Here is a 16,110-nt window from a genome sequence, read left to right as displayed (position 1 = left end):
GGCGGTGCCCGAGTTCGAGTCCCGCGGCTGCCGCGCTCCGTTCGCCCGTTGCGGAGCGACCCGCTCGGCCCCGCAGCGCCGGGAGCACCACGGGGGGTGAGTGCGGGACGGAGCGGGGCGGAGCGGGACCGGGACTGAGAGCGGGGTGTTGGGCGGGAGGGGAAGGGAATTGCTCGGGGCGGGGGAGAACGAGGCGGTGCGGGGCGGGGGGCTGGGTGCGGTAACGGGCCGCCGTGGGGCAGGGCGGGGGTCGGGCTGTGGCTGCGGGACGCGGTGACCGCACGGGACGCGGTTCTGCCCATCCCTCGATACCGGGCACAGCCCCCGCCGGGGGGGGCTTCATCTCGGCCCTACAGAGCAGCCCCCGGCCCGGAGCTGCCGCAGCCCTCGGAGCGGGGCGGCCCGGCGGGGCTGAGCGGCCGCTCCGTGCTGGGGAATGTCTGACACGCAGCCTGCACCCAGCGAGCGGGGAGCTGCGGGTGTCAGCTTACACGCCTTATATAGACCGGGACGGGCCGGGGGGAGCGGGGGCACGCCGGGCTCCGGCCTCGCAGCTTCCCCGTCCCGTCGGGGCACCGGGAGGTGCCGCAGAGCCGGGCCTTTAACGCCACGTAGGGCTCGGAAGGGCTCCGCGGTTCCCTTAGGCGAGGTAGAGCCGCGTGCCCCGCGCCCGGCCGGCTGACAGCTGTCAGTGTGAGCGGGGAGCAGCCATCCCTCCTGCCCGGAGCCCTGCGGACATGGGCTCACACCCACATACAGCTGCTCCACCAGCTGCTGCTGCTGCAGCCCAGCTGCTGTGCCAGGCTGCTCCATTGGCAGCGTGCTGCTGTGCTGCTGTGCTGCTCACCCGGCAAAACGCCTCCGGCTGCTGCCATCCCTCCGTGCTGCTGCCTCTCTGCAGCCTCGATTAGCTCCTAGCAGCTCCAGGTTCCCTAACATGGCTTCAAGGCAGAGTCTGTCCCAGGCTTGGGATGGCAGAGTCTTACTCTGTCTGTTTCTCTGGCCCCTCGGCTCCAACGCCCCTTAGGAGATGCTGATGGATGTGGGGTGCGTCCCTAAGCACGCTGTGGGATGGTCGGGGTGGAGCTCCTGCTGGCACTGTCTCCTCCTGCCCAATCCTGCTGGGCCCCCTCCTCGCCTGCTCTCCGTGTCATTCCCATGCAGCGTAACGTCAGGATCACACCCTATTCCATTTTGCAGAGATGGGCGAGATGGAGTCCTATAAGGTGATGCTGAACGGGCCGGCGCCCTGGGGGTTCCGGCTGCAGGGAGGGAAGGACTTCAGCATGCCGCTCTCCATCTCCAGGGTAAGAGCTGCCGAGAGCCGGTATCGCCCACCCTCCTCCTGTCCGTGGGTGGGAAGCTGCAGCCGTGTCCAAGCAGCTGAGGCAGAGCTGTACAGGGGTCATGAGCAAGCAGGGCCTTGAAGCACTGGTTCTCACTCTGCTCGGCCCCCTTAGAGCCACCCCAGCTCCTTATCAGCTCTGGTTTGGCTGCAGAGTGTGTGCTGGGGGTGTTCCGGGCAGGGAACTGCAGCAGCGATGTGAAATGCTGTGCAGGCTCCTCGGTGTCATGGGGTGGTGGGAGGCAGGGGGGCCTCTTCCAGAGCCAGCCCAGTGTATGGGCAGCTCTGTGTGTGTGTGAGCTGTGGGACTGGCCTGGTCTGCACCACCATTCCAGGCTCAGTGCCTCAGGGCCAGCTCTGTGCGGGTACTCTGCCTGATGCTGCACTCCCACTGGTCCTGGGACAGGTCCTATCCATAAAGCCAGATTGCTTCTGGAGCAGGGACGTGCACAAGATGTGCTGCCAGCTGCTTACATCTGGGGCACCCAGTGGGAGCTTCTGGTGTGATGCTTCCCCACGTTGAGGCTGTCTCTTGGGTTGGTGTGTCTCCCCGTCCTCGGGTGGCCTGCACCGCGGGTGCTCACAGCAGCTCCAGCTGCAGAATTGCCTTATAAGCCTTGGAATGTGTCTGCACCGCCCGTGCTGCTGACGCTGGGGCAGCTGGCACAGGGCTGTGGCTCTGAGCACAGCGTGGGGCCTGCCCCATGCACTGTGTGCCCATCCCAGGTCACGGGTCTCTGCAGCACCCACCCCAGGGGCACCGTTCGAGGCCGGAGTCACCCACTGTGCTGCCCTGGGGCCAACCAATCTTTGCAAGAAACAGAGACGGCTTCAGCGAGTTTATTCTCTAAAAAATGTTTCTCTTGGCTGCAAGCCAGGGCTTAACAAAGGGTCTGATCAGACCGAGGAGCCTCCGAGAGCTCGGGGCTGGGGCCTCATGGAGCAGCAGCGACGTGCATGCAGGCCAGCCCCGCTGCAGGGCCTGGGGAGATGCCGCCAGCAAGGCAGGGCTCTGCAGGGTCCCAGCAGCTCGGCTGCACAGGAAGGATGCTCCCCTGTGCCTGCCCGACACACCTTGATGGTGTATTGGGAGCCCTGGATGGGGGCGTCCAGCCGTGGTGGCACTCCAAGGTGTGAGGACAAAGGCCCAGCTGGGCGGAGAGGCCAGGAAGGAAGCTGTGACTGGTGGGGCTGGGCAGGAGCCCCAGCCCACGGTGCAGGAAACGGGAAGGCTGGAGCAGCTCCTGGCTGGGATCTGTTGAGCTGGCACCTGCCGAAGGGCTTTCCTGGCGAGCCTGGGTGCGGCGGCGTGACGCAGCCTGCCATGCTCCCCCCTGCCCAGGCAGCCCTGTGAAAACCTCTCCCAGCTCCTGCTGCTGCCTCCAAACCCATCCTGCTTCCCAAGCCCAGGGGCAGCAAGATGGGGCTTGCAGGAGTGGCCGGGAACCGGCCAGAGCTGCTTGCTGCCTCCAGCATCCTTCTGTGCCAGGTAGTGCCAGGGGTCCTGCAGGGTGTGCTGCGTCCCTCTGGGAATAGCTGTGGATCTGGGGTACCTGGTGCTGTGCTCGGGGTGGGCCGGGCTCTGTGCATGGGCAGGGAGGGCCGTGATGCTCAGCTGCAGGGATTTTCCAGCCCTCTGACAGTGCTGGGAATCTGGCTCGCTCCTTTTATGTTCATGTCGAACAGGGCTTGAGGAAATACTTGGTCTGAATCCAAACGCCTCGAGTTGTTCTGTGCTGGAGAAGCAGGAATGGCTGTGGCCTGCCCACGTCTGTCTGTCTAAGTGTCTGTCTGTCGATACCTGAGAGCTGTGTGCAGTGGTGCTGGGGCTCTGCACATCTCCAGCAGAAGTGTGGGTGTCCGGGGGTGATCCAGGCATATCCCAGCCCCATTGCTGGGCTGCGTGAAGGAAACAGACGGGACAGGAACACAGCCTTGCTAGGAGATACAGGGGGCTCCCCCCACGCTGGTGAAGTCTGGGAGCATGCCTGTGGTTTGCAGCCCGTGGGGTGAGCTGTGGGCTGCATGACAGGCCCTGACTCACCCTGCTCGCTTCCTGCCCCGGGACCCTGGGGCCGGCTCCATGACCTCCTACTGCAGCTGAACCAGCCCAGCCTTTGCTGCTGGGCATCGCCTCAGAACGCCTGGCCTATCCCCTGGCTGCCTGCAGGGATGGTGCTGGTTCTGTCCCCGGGGTGCTGTGCTGTTGCCTGGTGCCTGGAGCAAGGCTCAGCTGCTACAAGGAGAGAGAGGCTCTCTGGGATAACAAACTGGAGAACACACGGTGCTCTGGGGGTCCCTGCATCAGGCCCAGTGTGTTTGGGCTGCGGTGGCACTGTGCTACGGGAGCTGGTGGGTAATGGGGTTAGGAGCTTAGGGGGTGTGCCCAGTGGCTCTCTCTGTGGCTCTCAGGGGCCACAGGAGCATCCCTTCATCTACTGCCAGTTTCCCTGATGCTCTTTGTCCTGCAGCTGACTCCAGGTGGAAAGGCTGCCCAGGCCGGCGTGGGAGTGGGCGACTGGGTGCTGTACATTGACGGGGAGAGCACCAGCACCATGACACACATCGAGGCCCAGAACAGGATCCGCGCATGCGGGGACAGGCTCTGCCTCACCCTGAGCAGGTAGGATGTGTGGGTCCTGGAAACTTATGGGGCTGGTGTTGCTGGAATGAAGCTGTGGCCCTGCTCCCATTACCACCCCGAGCCCATCAGCAGCAGCCCCAGCTTTAAGCCGTCACCTCTGACTGTGGGGCAGTGCTGCCTGGTTGCAGCTCCTCAGCATCAGCATGTCAGCCAGGATGGATGCTGGGCACGTGCAACATCTGCCTCACTGTGTCCTCTCTTGCAGATCCCAGAACCACCTGGGGAAGCCGCAGAAGGTAGGTGTTGCTCCAGCGCTGCTGGCGGCTGCTCAGCCCTGGGCTGGGGGTGGGGAAGGCTCTGAGCTTACCCGGAGGAGCGGACTTTGCTCCTGGGACTCAAGGGCTTCTTGGGGACCGGGGTGTATTTTGGAAGGCTCGCAAATTCCCTGCATGTATGGCAGCTGCAGCACAGCCTTTGGGCCCCACGTTCGCTAGTGCTGGAGCTTGCTCTCACGTGGGGAGACAGGGCTGGGGCCAGTGGCTCCTGGACAGAAGCCACTTGCATGCTTTCTGCTTTGTGCCTTGGGATGGTTGTGAGCAGCATGAGTGCATGCAGAGCCCCACCACGGGGCACTTACTAATCCTCAGGCTGAGTTTGCAGCTCGGTGTCCCTGGGCTGGATGCCCTGCAGAGAGGGGACCTGGCTGGCAGAGCCACACGTGCTATCAGTGTCCACGTGTCACTGCAAGGCTCTGTGGGCAAGAATGGGTCCAGCTTTCCCACCCTGCCGTGCTGCCCGGCCCAGCGCTGCCCCTTGCATGCTGCTTGACGTGTGAGCCCGTGTCTGTGTGTTTTGTCTCGCTCAGGACTCACTCCCCTGCTCTGAGCCCCCGAAATATAACTTCGCTCCCAGCACCGCCCTCAACAAAACAGCTCGGCCCTTCGGGGCCGGCTCGCCTCCGAACCCACGGCCCGGGCTGGTGACGAAACCTGTGACGTACGTGCCCCTGGCGCCCGCCTGCACCCCCCAGCACAATGGGTATGTTGCTGTCCATGTCGCTCCCCAAGAATAGCAGGGAGCCCGCTGCTCAGCCCTGCTGCACCTTGCATGCCAGGCACCTGTGGGTGGGAGTGGGCTGTGGTGCCCGTGCTGAGGTGCTGAGACTGAACAATAGGAATGTCACACGTAGGGATGCACATATATGCCGCCTCCTTGCTCGGGGCTGTGTCCTGCTCTGGCCTTTGGGCAGCCCTGCAGGGCATGGCGCAGCAGCTGGAGCAGGATGCTCGCTGTTATCTGTGCCAGCCCTGCGACAAGGGGCAGGAAGGCTGTGGCTGCAGTCAGCAGCACCAGCCCAGGGCTGCAGCACAGGGCTGCCAGGGCATGCTGGGCAAGGAGAAGCCGCAGAGCCCTGCACAGCGCTGCCCAAGCCAGCCCTGAACCCTGCGTGGAGGCTGCAGTCTGCACACTGTGTGCTGTGCTGCTGTGTGCCCAGCCTGCTGCTGCTCCTGGCCACAGGACCCTGGAGCTGGTCAATGGGGGACACGGTTCTGGCTGTTCTCTGTGCCCAGGCCTGTTTTGGGGGAGCTGAGGACGGCATGATCTGGTTTGTTGGTGACTGCCCCTGCAGCCCACTGTGCTCCCAGCCCTGGGTGAGATGGGCCTGCATCGCAGGGGCAGGGGGAGCGGTGAAGGCTGTAGGTGAGCTCTGGAAACTTCTTGGGTTCTGTGGGTCTAATTTCACTTTCCTTCTCTTTCTTTCTTTTCTCCCTTTCTCTTTCCCTCTCCTACAGGTGCAGAGCCTTGACAAGTCAGTAAGCCTTTTGCCTGCTCTCTCTAGCCTTCCTGCATGCCTCTTGCCCTGTTAGTGACCCACTGGTGCCCTGTTGTCCTGGTGCAGGGTTAGTTAGCCCAGAGGCTCAGTGTCCCCAGGCTGACAGTCCCTGGCTGCAAGCTGTCCTTAGCCTGCAGTGCCAGTGCTGCCCAGTGCTTCTGACAGTGAGGGCATCAGGGTGTCCTTACAACAGGTCCCTCTCCAGCACAAGAAAGGCTGTGCTGTGCCGGCATCATCAGTGCTTATTGGGTACCATGCAGCTTTCCTGCATGTGATTTGGATCTTGGCTTACCCTTGCCCCGTTATCTCTCCTCCTGGCCTTTATGGCTGGCTGACCTCAAATTGCAGAGATGGGAAATCTGCCCTGAAAAGACATCCTTAATGGCCCCTTCCTTCAGTGTGGGTTGGGGAGGAGGGCAATGTGTGATTTGTCAAATGTGTGCTGTCACGCCACTGCTGTGAGCTTGAAGAGGTGTGGGGTGGCCCCACATGGTGGGGGGGATGCTGTGGGGATCCATGTGGGTCTGTGGGGCAGTGGTGTGTGCCAATCCCTGTGCCACCAGGCAGGGGCAAGATGGTGCCAGCTGAGCACCTGCCCCTGTTGCTCACAGGAAACCACAGGAGCACCCCACTTCCCCCAAATATGACCCCAGCAAGTTGCACCTGATCGAGGACTCTGAGGACTGGCAGCCCCGCAACACCAGCACCCAGTCCCGCTCCTTCCTCAAACTGGCCCAGCTGACGGGCACAGACAGCTGTAAGTCCCTGCGGGTCTGGGGCTGCCTGTGGGTTCCTGGAGCCAACCTGGCTCAGGGGTGAGGTAACACAACGCTCTGACTGCAGTGGCCCTGTGTGTGGTGTGGGCCATGCGGGGGCACACAGTGATGCCTGGGGTGCCGGTGTGGGGGAAGCAGGGAGGGGTGCCCAGTCCTCGTCCCTTCGTGCTGTGTGGGGCTGTGCTGCTGCCAACTGACTCTGTCTCCTCCTTTTTCCCCACTGTGCTCAGTTGAGGACCACGAGGATGAGCTGGTTAGGAAGCCCAGGTAAGGGGCGGCACAGGGTGCAGCACGGCTCCTGGCTATGGGGCTGCAGGGCTGGGGCTCGACCCCTCCCACGGTTGGCCTCTTACTCATGGCTGGTGGCGAGTGCAGCTCCTGTCCTCTGCTGTCCTGTCCTGTCGCCTCCTGCTCCCTATCCCTCTCTATCCTTTCCCTCTCTCCAGAGCTGAGGTGTTCACGGAGCTGCAGCACCCGCACTGCTCTCGCCTTTGCGATGGGCACTGCCAGCACTGGGCCACAGCTGGGACAGTCCTGTTATGAGGGTCCTGCCCGGGCACTGTGCTGCTGCTGACCCCAGTCTGGGCATCCCCAGCAGGACCCTGGGCACTGTTGGCACTGGGGAGGCCAAGCTGCAGATGCAGCGGGTTGGTGGGGCCTGCTGACACTGGTGTGGCCGGACTGCTGCTGTTGGGAGGTACTGGGCTTTGTCTGGGCCATGGGTACAAGGTGCTGTGACTGTGGTGTGGGGCTGGAGGGGAGCTGGAGTGGGGCAAGTGCTGCTGGCGTCACTTTGGGGCTGGAGATGAGCCATGGGGATGCTCCATGCTGCGTACTGTGGATTTACCCTCGCATCGCCGTTTTCTCGCCGCCACAGGGGTCCACGTGTGTCATTTTGGGGTACAGAGGAGGAGTGGTGAGTGCTGGGCTGTAACAGAGGTTGATGTGGGTTCTGCCCAGTGCTGGCAGCTTGACAGGGCCATGTTCAGGTCAGTGCTGGCTGAGTGCCTGCCCCTGTTGGTCTCAGGCAATCTGTGCACCCCCCTGGCACCCCTGCGTGTGACCCGGGCAAGCTGCGGCTGATGGAGGATGCTGAGGACTGGCAGCCCCGCACCGGCACCTCCCAGTCCCGCTCCTTCCGCAAACTGGCCCGGCTGACGGGCACTGATGGCCGTAAGTCCCTGCGGGTCTGGGGCTGCCTGGAGCTGCCTGTGGTTGTGGGTCGAGGTGGCACCGGGCTGTGGCCGTGATGGCCCCACGTTATCCCTGTGTGTGGTGCAGGCTGTGTGGGGCCGTGGGGGCCCTGATGGGCTGTGGGCTGTGTGTGGGCACACAGTGATGCTGGTGTGGGGGAAGCAGGAAGGGGTGCCCGGTCCCCGGCCCTTTGTGCTGTGTGGGGCCGTGCTGCCGCCTAATGATTCTGTCTCCTCCTTTCTCCTTACTGCACTCAGTTGAGGACCACGAGGATGAGCCAGTTAGGAAGCCCAGGTAAGGAGCAGGCAGCTCCTGTCTGTGCTGTCCTGTCCCGTCACCTCCTGCTCTGTCCCTTTCTGTCCTTTCCATCCCTAGAGCTGAGGTGCTCACAGAGCCACAGCACCCGCACTGCGCTCTCTATCTCTGTGTTGGACCACAGCTGTGACCATCTCATTGTGATGGTCCTTCCCCAGGCTCTGCAGTGCCTCTGTCACCAGCCAACGTGCCCTGATGCTGGGCTGTCCCTGGCAGGACCCCGGGCACTGCTGGTGCTGGGGTGGCTGAGCTGCACCACAGCATCCCAGCCATGGCACCCTGTTGGGTCTGGTGGCATTGCACAGCCTGGCTGGGGATGTTGGGAGGTGTGCAGCAGCACTGGAAGCTCGGCTCATTTGGGTTTGTGGTGGCTTGTATGGAGCAAGTGCTGCCAGCATAGCTGGGCTCAGAGATCAGTGGGGTGAGCATGAGCTGTAGGAAATGCCAAGTGCCAGACATTTACCATCGTGCCGCCATTTTCTTGCACTGTAGAGATGCCCGTGGGTCGTTCTGTGGTACGGAGGAGCAGTGGTGAGTGCTGGGCTGTGCCAGGGCTTGGTGTGTGCTGGGCCCTTGGCCATGGCTGCCCTGTGCTGGCAGCTGGGCAGTGCAGGGTCGGCTGGGTGCCAGCTCAGTGCCTGCCTGTCGCTCACAGGCAGCCCCCACCCCACGTGGAGCCCCCCACCACCCCTGCGTGTGACCCGGGCAAGCTGAGGCTGATGGAGGATGCTGAGGACTGGCAGCCCCGCACCGGCACCTCCCAGTCCCGCTCCTTCCGCAAACTGGCCCGGCTGACGGGCACTGATGGCCGCTGTAAGTCCCTGTTGGTCTGGGGCTGCCTGGAGCTGCCTTTGGTTGTGGGTTGAGTTAATTCCAGGTTGTGGCTGTGATGGCCCCATGTTGTCCCTGCATACAATGTGGGTCCATGCAGGCCCTGATGGGCTGTGGGCTGTGTGTGGGCACACAGTGATGCTGGTGGGGGGGAAGCAGGAAGGGGTGCCTGGTCCCCGTCCCTTTGCGCTGTGTGGGGCCATGCTGCCACCTAATGATTCTGTCTCCTCCTTTTTCCCTGCTGCACTCAGTTGAGGACCACGAGGATGAGCCAGTTAGGAAGCCCAGGTAAGGAGCAGGCAGCTCCTGCCCGCTGCTGTTGTGGTCCTGTCACCTCCTGCTCTGTCCCTCTTTGTCCTTTCCCTCTCTCTAGAGCTGAGGTGCTCACAGAGCCACAGCACCCGCACTGTGCTCACCTCTGCAATGGGCAGAGCTGTGACTGTCTCATTGTCAGCGTCCTGCCCGGGCACCACATTGGTGTTGTCCCCTGTCACTGTGCTCTGATGCTGGGCTGTCCCCAGTCTGGGCATCCCAGGCAGGACCCTGGGCACTGCTGGCATCAGGGAGGCTGCGCTGCACTGTGGCATCCCAGACACAGTGGGTTGCTGGGGTCTGGTGGCACTGGCAAAGCCAGGACAGCACTGTGACATGATGCAAGGGAGCCTGTGGGGCTCTGTAGTGGCTGACATGGAGAGCGTGCTGCCGGCATCTTGACTGGGGTCAGGCGTCCATGGAGCTGGGGTCAGCTCTGCAGAGCTCTCCACACCATGTACCAGTGATTTACTATTGTGCCGCCATTTTCTTGCACTGCAGAGATGCCCGCGGGTCGTTCTGTGGTACGGAGGAGCCGTGGTGAGTGCTGGGCTGTGGCAGGGCTTGGTGTGTGTTGGGCCTTGGTCAGCACTGCCCCATGGCTCTGGGTGGGCAGTGCAGGGTCAGATCAGCTGAGCCCCTGCCCCTGTCACTCACAGGCAGCCCCCACCCCACGTGGAGCCCCCCACCACCCCTGCGTGTGACCCGGGCAAGCTGCGTCTGTTTGAGGACGCTGAGGACTGGCAGCCCCGCACCGGCACCTCCCAGTCCCGCTCCTTCCGCAAACTGGCCCGGCTGACGGGCACTGATGGCCGTAAGTCCCTGCGGGTGTGCGGAGGTGGCCCTGGCTGTGGGTTGAGGTGGCAGTGGGTTGTGGCTGTGGTAGTCCCATCTTGTTCCATGTTTGCCATTTGTGGTTCATGGTGGTGCCTGGGGCGTTGGTTTTGGGGCTGAGAGGTTGTGGGTGCCCGGTCCTCGTTCCTTTGTGCTGTGCGGGGCTGTGCTGCCTCCGACTGACTCCGTCTCCTCCTTTCTCCCCTGTGTGCTCAGTGGAAGATGTGTTTGCTAAGAATCCCAGGTAAGGGAGCGTGAGGTGCAGCATGAGCTCTGGGCTGCATGTCCTGGGCAGGGCTTTGGGCACTGCTGGCACTGGGCTGGGGCAGTTGAACCGTGCTCTTGGGGTGCAGCAATGTGGTGACACTGGCAGACCTCGCTGTGGGTTTCTGAAGGCAGTGGGCAGTGTTGGAATAGGATGCTGAAGCCCATGGGGCTGCAGGGGCCGGGCAGAGCTGCTGTGTGCTGCTGGTTGCTCTGTGGGGCTGGGCTGTGTGAGGAAAGGAGTGGGGACTGTGGGGGAAAGCCATGTCCTGCTGAGCTGGGACAGCATCTGAGTGCTCCTGTTGGGGGCAGCTCTTCTGCCTTCCCCTCTTGATTTGGAGCAGTGAGTGAGTGCCAGAGCTGGGCAGTGCTGCTGTTATCGCCAGGGGTTGGGGATGAGGCACGGGGAATGCTGTGCCAAGTGCCAGAGATTCACCATTGTGCCGCCATTTTGTCACTGCAGCAGGGATGCCCGCGGGTCGTTCTGTGGTACAGAGGAGCAGTGGTGAGTTCTGGGCTGTGGCACTGGTCAGTGTGGGCCAGGACCTTGGCCATGGCTGCCCCATGCTGGCAGCTGGGCTGAGCCGGGTCCACGTTGGTGCCAGCTGAGCTCCTGCCCCTGTCACTCACAGGCAGCCCCCACCCCACGTGGAGCCCCCCACCACCCCTGCGTGTGACCCGGGCAAGCTGCGGCTGATGGAGGATGCTGAGGACTGGCAGCCCCGCACCGGCACCTCCCAGTCCCGCTCCTTCCGCAAACTGGCCCGGCTGACGGGCACTGATGGCCGTAAGTCCCTGCGGGTCTGGGGCTGCCTGGAGCCGCCTGTGGTTGTGGGTCGAGGTGGCACCGGGCTGTGGCCGTGATGGCCCCACGTTATCCCTGTGTGTGGTGCAGGCTGTGTGGGGCTGTGGGGGCCCTGATGGGCTGTGGGCTGTGTGTGGGCACACAGTGATGCTGGTGTGGGGGAAGCAGGAAGGGGTGCCCGGTCCCCGGCCCTTTGCGCTGTGTGGGGCCGTGCTGCCACCTAATGATTCTGTCTCCTCCTTTCTCCTTACTGCACTCAGTTGAGGACCACGAGGATGAGCCAGTTAGGAAGCCCAGGTAAGGAGCAGGCAGCTCCTGTCTGTGCTGTCCTGTCCCGTCACCTCCTGCTCTGTCCCTTTCTGTCCTTTCCATCTTTCTAGAGCTGAGGTGCTCACAGAGTCACAGCACCCGCACTGCGCTCACCTCTGCAGTGGGCACCGCCGGCGCTGGGCCACAGCTGGAACCATCTCATTGTCAGGGTCCTGCCCGGGCACCACATTGGTACTGTCCCCTTTTGCTGTGCCCTGATGCTGGGCCATCCCCAGTCTGGGCATCCCAGGCAGGACCCTGGGCACTGCTGGCGGTGGGGAGGCTGCACTGCACTGCAGTGTCCTGACACAGAGAGTCAGTGGTGTAGGTGGCATTGGCACAGCCTGGCTGTGGGCACTGGGAGACCCAGGGCAGCGCCAACAGCTCAGCATGAGAGGCAGCAATACTGGGGTGGGACTGCAGGGGAGCTGGGAGCTGGAGGGAGCGGGGTCTGCTGGCATCACTGTGGGGCTGGGGATAAGCCGTGAGGAATGGATGCTCTGTGCTGTGTGCCCATGATTTATCCTTGTGCTGCCGTTTTCTCTACACCGCAGAAGCCCCCATGTATTGTTCTGTGGTACGGAGGAGCCGCGGTGAGTCTGTGCTGGGGGTCGGTGCATACAAAGCCCTCGGGCAGTTCTGCCAGCTGGGCAGTGCAGGGTCAGATCACTGCGGGTTGAGCTCCTGCCTGTTGCTCGCAGGCAGCCCCTGCCCCACGTGGAGCCCCCCACCACCCCCGTGTGTGACCCGGGCAAGCTGCGTCTGTTTGAGGATGCTGAGGACTGGCAGCCCCGCACCGGCACCTCCCAGTCCCGCTCCTTCCGCAAACTGGCCCGGCTGACAGGCACTGATGGCTGTAAGTCCCTGCGGGTCTGGGGCTGCCCGGTGGCACTGGGCTGTGCCCGTGGTGGTCCCGTGGTGTTGGTGTGTTGGCCACGTGTGGGTATTGCTATGTGGGGCCGTGCTGCTGCCGACTGACTCTGTTTCCTCCTTTCTCCCTTCTGCGTTCAGTGGAAGATGATGATGTATTTATTAAAAAGCCCAGGTAAGGGGGGTGCAAGCACAGATTCCTGGGCTGTATGTCCGGGCCTGTTGGCACTGCTGGCACTGCGCTGGGGTGGTTGAGCTGCACTGTGGTCTCTCAGGCAGCTGGGGTGAGCAGGATTGTGCTGGCACTGGCAGACCTTGCTGGGGGTGTTGGGAGGTGCTGTGCACCTTTTAGAGGCCAGGTGGGTGAGCTCCTGAGGCTCAAAGCCCTGCATGGAAGGACACAGATTAGGGCTGTGGCACAGCTTTGCCTTTCCCCCACCCCTCCTGCCTTGGTGCCGTGACCACTCAGTTCCAGATCTGCCTGGTTTGCTCCGTTGCAATTAAACACTTGTGGTTTTTATAGCTACCTCCTTCTTGTCCTTGCCCTCAAGAGGCACAAAGGCACTGGCTTTCCATCTGACACTGTCCTTGCTCCTCTGGGTGCTGCTTGCCCTGGCTTCTCACAAGCCCAGTGCTGGCAGGGTGCTGGGGGGGGCACAGACTTTGCCCCCTCTGGTACCAACCCATCCCTGCCCTTCCTGGCTCTGCTGGAGCTGGCCCAGGGCTCCCCACACTACCAGACGCTGTGTGTGAGGTGGAGGTGTGCCTGGACACTGTCACAATGGAGCAAGCAGCATTGTGTGTGATTCCCCAAGTCCCTGCCAGCCCACAGCACCTCAGCATTAGGGCACAGTGCTCCTGTGCTCCCACCCTGCTGGGTGCCACAGACCTGGGGGTGCTGCGGGGCTGAGGGTGCTTAGCTCCAAGCCCAGCACCAAAGTAGCTACTGGCTGGGCATGGGTGCTTGGCCAGCTCCTGGCTGCAGAGTGGGGGTCCTGCCTGCATGCACAAGCTAGCCTGGGTTCAGGGGGTGAGTGTGGCCAGCAGGATTAACTGGTGGTTTTGTAGCCAGGTCTCCGTGCCGGACCCATCCCCGGGGGCAGCAATGAAGACAGAACCAGGATTGGGTGAGAAAAATATTTTCTTTGAGTTTGGGGTGAGGGGAGCGGGGATATGGGTAGGGCTGGTACTGCACCTCGCCTACCAGTGGGTGCAAAGGGCTTGGGAACATCATCCAAGAGGCTTCTGTTTGTGCAGCCCCCAGGACTCCTGCTGCCACCCCTGGCCCTACCAGCCGCCCGCCCTGGGCTGTGGACCCCTCATTTGCTGAGCGCTACGCACCAGACAAGACGAGCACGGTGCTGAGCAAGCACAGCCAGCCGGCCACACCGACCCCCATGCAGAACCGCAGCTCCATTGTGCAGGCAGCCCAGCAGGCACCCGAGGGCCCCGGCCGCACACCGCTCTGCTTCAAGTGCAACAAGATCATCAGGTGAGCCCCGGCCTCTGCAGCCCTGCCACCATCCTGGGCACTGCCAGGCCCCGCTGTGGCTGATGTGGCTCTGTCCCACCACAGGGGACGCTACCTCGTGGCCCTGGGACATTATTACCACCCTGAGGAGTTCACCTGCTGCCAGTGCAGGAAGGTGCTGGATGAGGGTGGTTTCTTTGAGGAAAAGGGCTCCATCTTCTGCCCCAAGTGCTACGACACGCGCTATGCACCCAGCTGTGCTAAGTGCAAGAAGAAGATCACTGGGGTGAGTGTCCCTCAGTCTGCCCTGCACCTCCCATCCCTGCTTACCTGTGTGTTCCCAGCTCTGTCCCTTCTCGTCCTGCCCCAGGGATCTCCGGTTCCTTTCAGCCCTTGCTGGGGTTCCCTGTGTTGTGGGGTGCTCCCTCCTGGCTGACAGCGGTTCTCTTCCAGGAGGTCATGCATGCGCTGAAGATGACCTGGCACGTGCAGTGCTTCACCTGCGCAGCCTGCAAAACTCCCATCCGCAACCGTGCCTTCTACATGGAGGAGGGACAGCCCTACTGTGAGAGAGGTAGGACCAGGGGAGGACCCCACGGCACCCCACACAGCCCCGGGGTACTGCTCACTGCTGGGGCTCAGCACATGCCCAGTAGCACCGAAGAGTGAAGTCCAGGATGCAGAGCAGGGAGGGGACCCCCGCAAACCCTCCATCCCCATCCTCCCTGGTGCTGGGTGGTGCCATTGCTGGCATGTTGCCGTGGTGATGATGGATGATTTACATCAAATGTGAGTGCTGCATCCTGGGTGGGGGGATTCACCTCTTCCCTGTGGCCCAGTGGTGGAAAGGGCCACCCTTCCCCAAGTGTCCAGTGCCGCCTTGTGCTTCAAGTCCTGCCCCTCTCCAAAGCTGGAAGCAAGTTGTGCCCAGGCTGTGCTGCAGCCCTGCTGCACCAGAATGAGGGGTTACGGTCTTGGAGGAAGCACTGACCTGTGCTCTGCCTATGTTCACAGACTATGAGAAGATGTTTGGCACCAAGTGCCGTGGCTGTGACTTCAAGATCGACGCTGGGGACCGGTTCCTGGAGGCACTGGGCTTCAGCTGGCATGACACTTGCTTCGTCTGTGCGGTGAGCCGTGTTCCTCCCTGCTTCCCCCTGCTGTGAGCTGTGTCTCATATGGGGTGCATGCTGCCATCAGGTTTCCACCTGGCTCTGTCCTGTTAGTTCTGAGCCTGCTGCTCCCTGACATCTGTGCTGGGCTGCAGGGAGGGTGTATGGGAGGGGATGCTGGGGGCTGGCTCAGCCCTCCTGACTGCCTGTGCTCTCATCCCCAGATCTGCCAGACCAATCTGGAAGGGAAGACATTCTATTCCAAGAAGGACAAGCCGCTGTGCAAGAGCCACGCTTTCTCTCATGTGTGAGGGGCAAGAGTTCAGCTGTGCCCGTGCATGCCCCTGGCCCTGCATGCTCCTTTCCCACCCCTTCCCCTGCCCCAGGGAGCCAGGCTGGGACTTCACTCCTACCCCTTGCTCCTGCCTCTTTCCTGGCAGCTCCTGGCCGGGCCCTGGCAGAAGCAGCACTGGCTCCTTCCAGCTGGCTGGCTTCTTTTGTGCCCCCCTAGCTGACATAGGACCCTAGGGAAGGGGATGCCACAAAGGTCTCCTGCCCCGAAGCTGCTCAGCACAATGGTTGTGGCCGTGCTGAGGCTGGAGCTGGAGGAGGGTCTGGCTGCATCAGGGCTGCTCCTTTGCTTTGATGGGGTCCGGCTGCCTTGGCACTCAGCACCAGGGCAGGGACAGTCCTTGCCCCCAGCCTCTGCCAAACTCTTCCCTCACCTCCTCCACTTCATACTCAGCACACAGGGCTTGAGCACTGGCCCTTCTTCCCCCTGCCTGCACTGACCCCACAGCCAGGCAGTCTGCTACCATGGTTTCCTACCCACCCCCACATGGCTGCATGTCACAGAGCTAGGGGGGCTGTGGGGCTGCACCTATGGCAGCACCCCCGTGCCATGGAGCAGGACTGTGTGCCATGCCTGCCCCAGCTGTAGGCTGGGGGTGCACACCAGCCTCTGGCTAATGGGTTCCCATCAGGCTTGAAAACTGCTTCCTACCAAAGAGCGTGTGCCACTGCTGTCCCAGCACTGTAAATGCCTCTCCCAACCCCCCCACTCTCCAGTTGGGCTGCGTCTGATGTAGCCACGGTGCTTTTAGTGCCTTGAATAAACACTTTTTTGCGAGTGCCCGCTGTCTGGGGACTGTGGTTTTGCTGGGCACGGTTTGGTGGGGGCAGGAAGGTCACACATGGCCCTTGTCCCGCCTGGAGTCCTGCCCTGCGGCCTGACTGCTCCACGAGCTGCGAGGG

The 16,110-nt window shown here is 62.6% G+C and overlaps 1 protein-coding gene across 29 annotated transcripts; it reads left to right on the top strand.

The window, feature by feature from the left end:
* Positions 1 to 3: 3 nt before the first annotated feature.
* PDLIM7 (PDZ and LIM domain 7) lies at positions 4 to 15,988 on the top strand. 29 transcript variants are annotated; one of them, XM_085519246.1, is made up of 28 exons: positions 4 to 96; positions 1,201 to 1,307; positions 3,817 to 3,968; positions 4,195 to 4,225; positions 5,723 to 5,739; positions 6,375 to 6,520; positions 6,770 to 6,806; positions 7,417 to 7,455; positions 7,567 to 7,712; positions 7,991 to 8,027; positions 8,541 to 8,579; positions 8,704 to 8,861; positions 9,131 to 9,167; positions 9,693 to 9,731; positions 9,851 to 10,005; positions 10,242 to 10,269; positions 10,753 to 10,794; positions 10,922 to 11,076; positions 11,355 to 11,391; positions 11,958 to 11,996; positions 12,105 to 12,259; positions 12,415 to 12,448; positions 13,342 to 13,400; positions 13,531 to 13,765; positions 13,850 to 14,030; positions 14,198 to 14,318; positions 14,759 to 14,874; positions 15,081 to 15,988. In XM_085519246.1, exons 2-28 carry the CDS (start codon positions 1,203 to 1,205, stop codon positions 15,165 to 15,167), a joined length of 2,427 nt encoding a protein of 808 aa, XP_085375372.1. In that variant the 5' UTR covers positions 4 to 96; positions 1,201 to 1,202; the 3' UTR covers positions 15,168 to 15,988. The 29 variants fall into 29 exon arrangements, 20 of the variants coding, with proteins under 20 accessions (XP_085375372.1, XP_085375367.1, XP_085375371.1 ...); XM_085519241.1 differs by lacking the exon at positions 5,723 to 5,739 and adding an exon at positions 4,795 to 4,967; XM_085519245.1 differs by lacking the exon at positions 6,375 to 6,520 and adding an exon at positions 4,795 to 4,967.
* Positions 15,989 to 16,110: the final 122 nt, after the last annotated feature.

Source organism: Coturnix japonica, chromosome 18 (assembly GCF_054131305.1).
Source record: "Coturnix japonica strain WE chromosome 18, WE-NBRP24, whole genome shotgun sequence".
Classification (NCBI taxonomy): Eukaryota; Metazoa; Chordata; class Aves; order Galliformes; family Phasianidae; genus Coturnix; species Coturnix japonica.
This window is presented reverse-complemented; position numbering and strand designations above follow the sequence as displayed.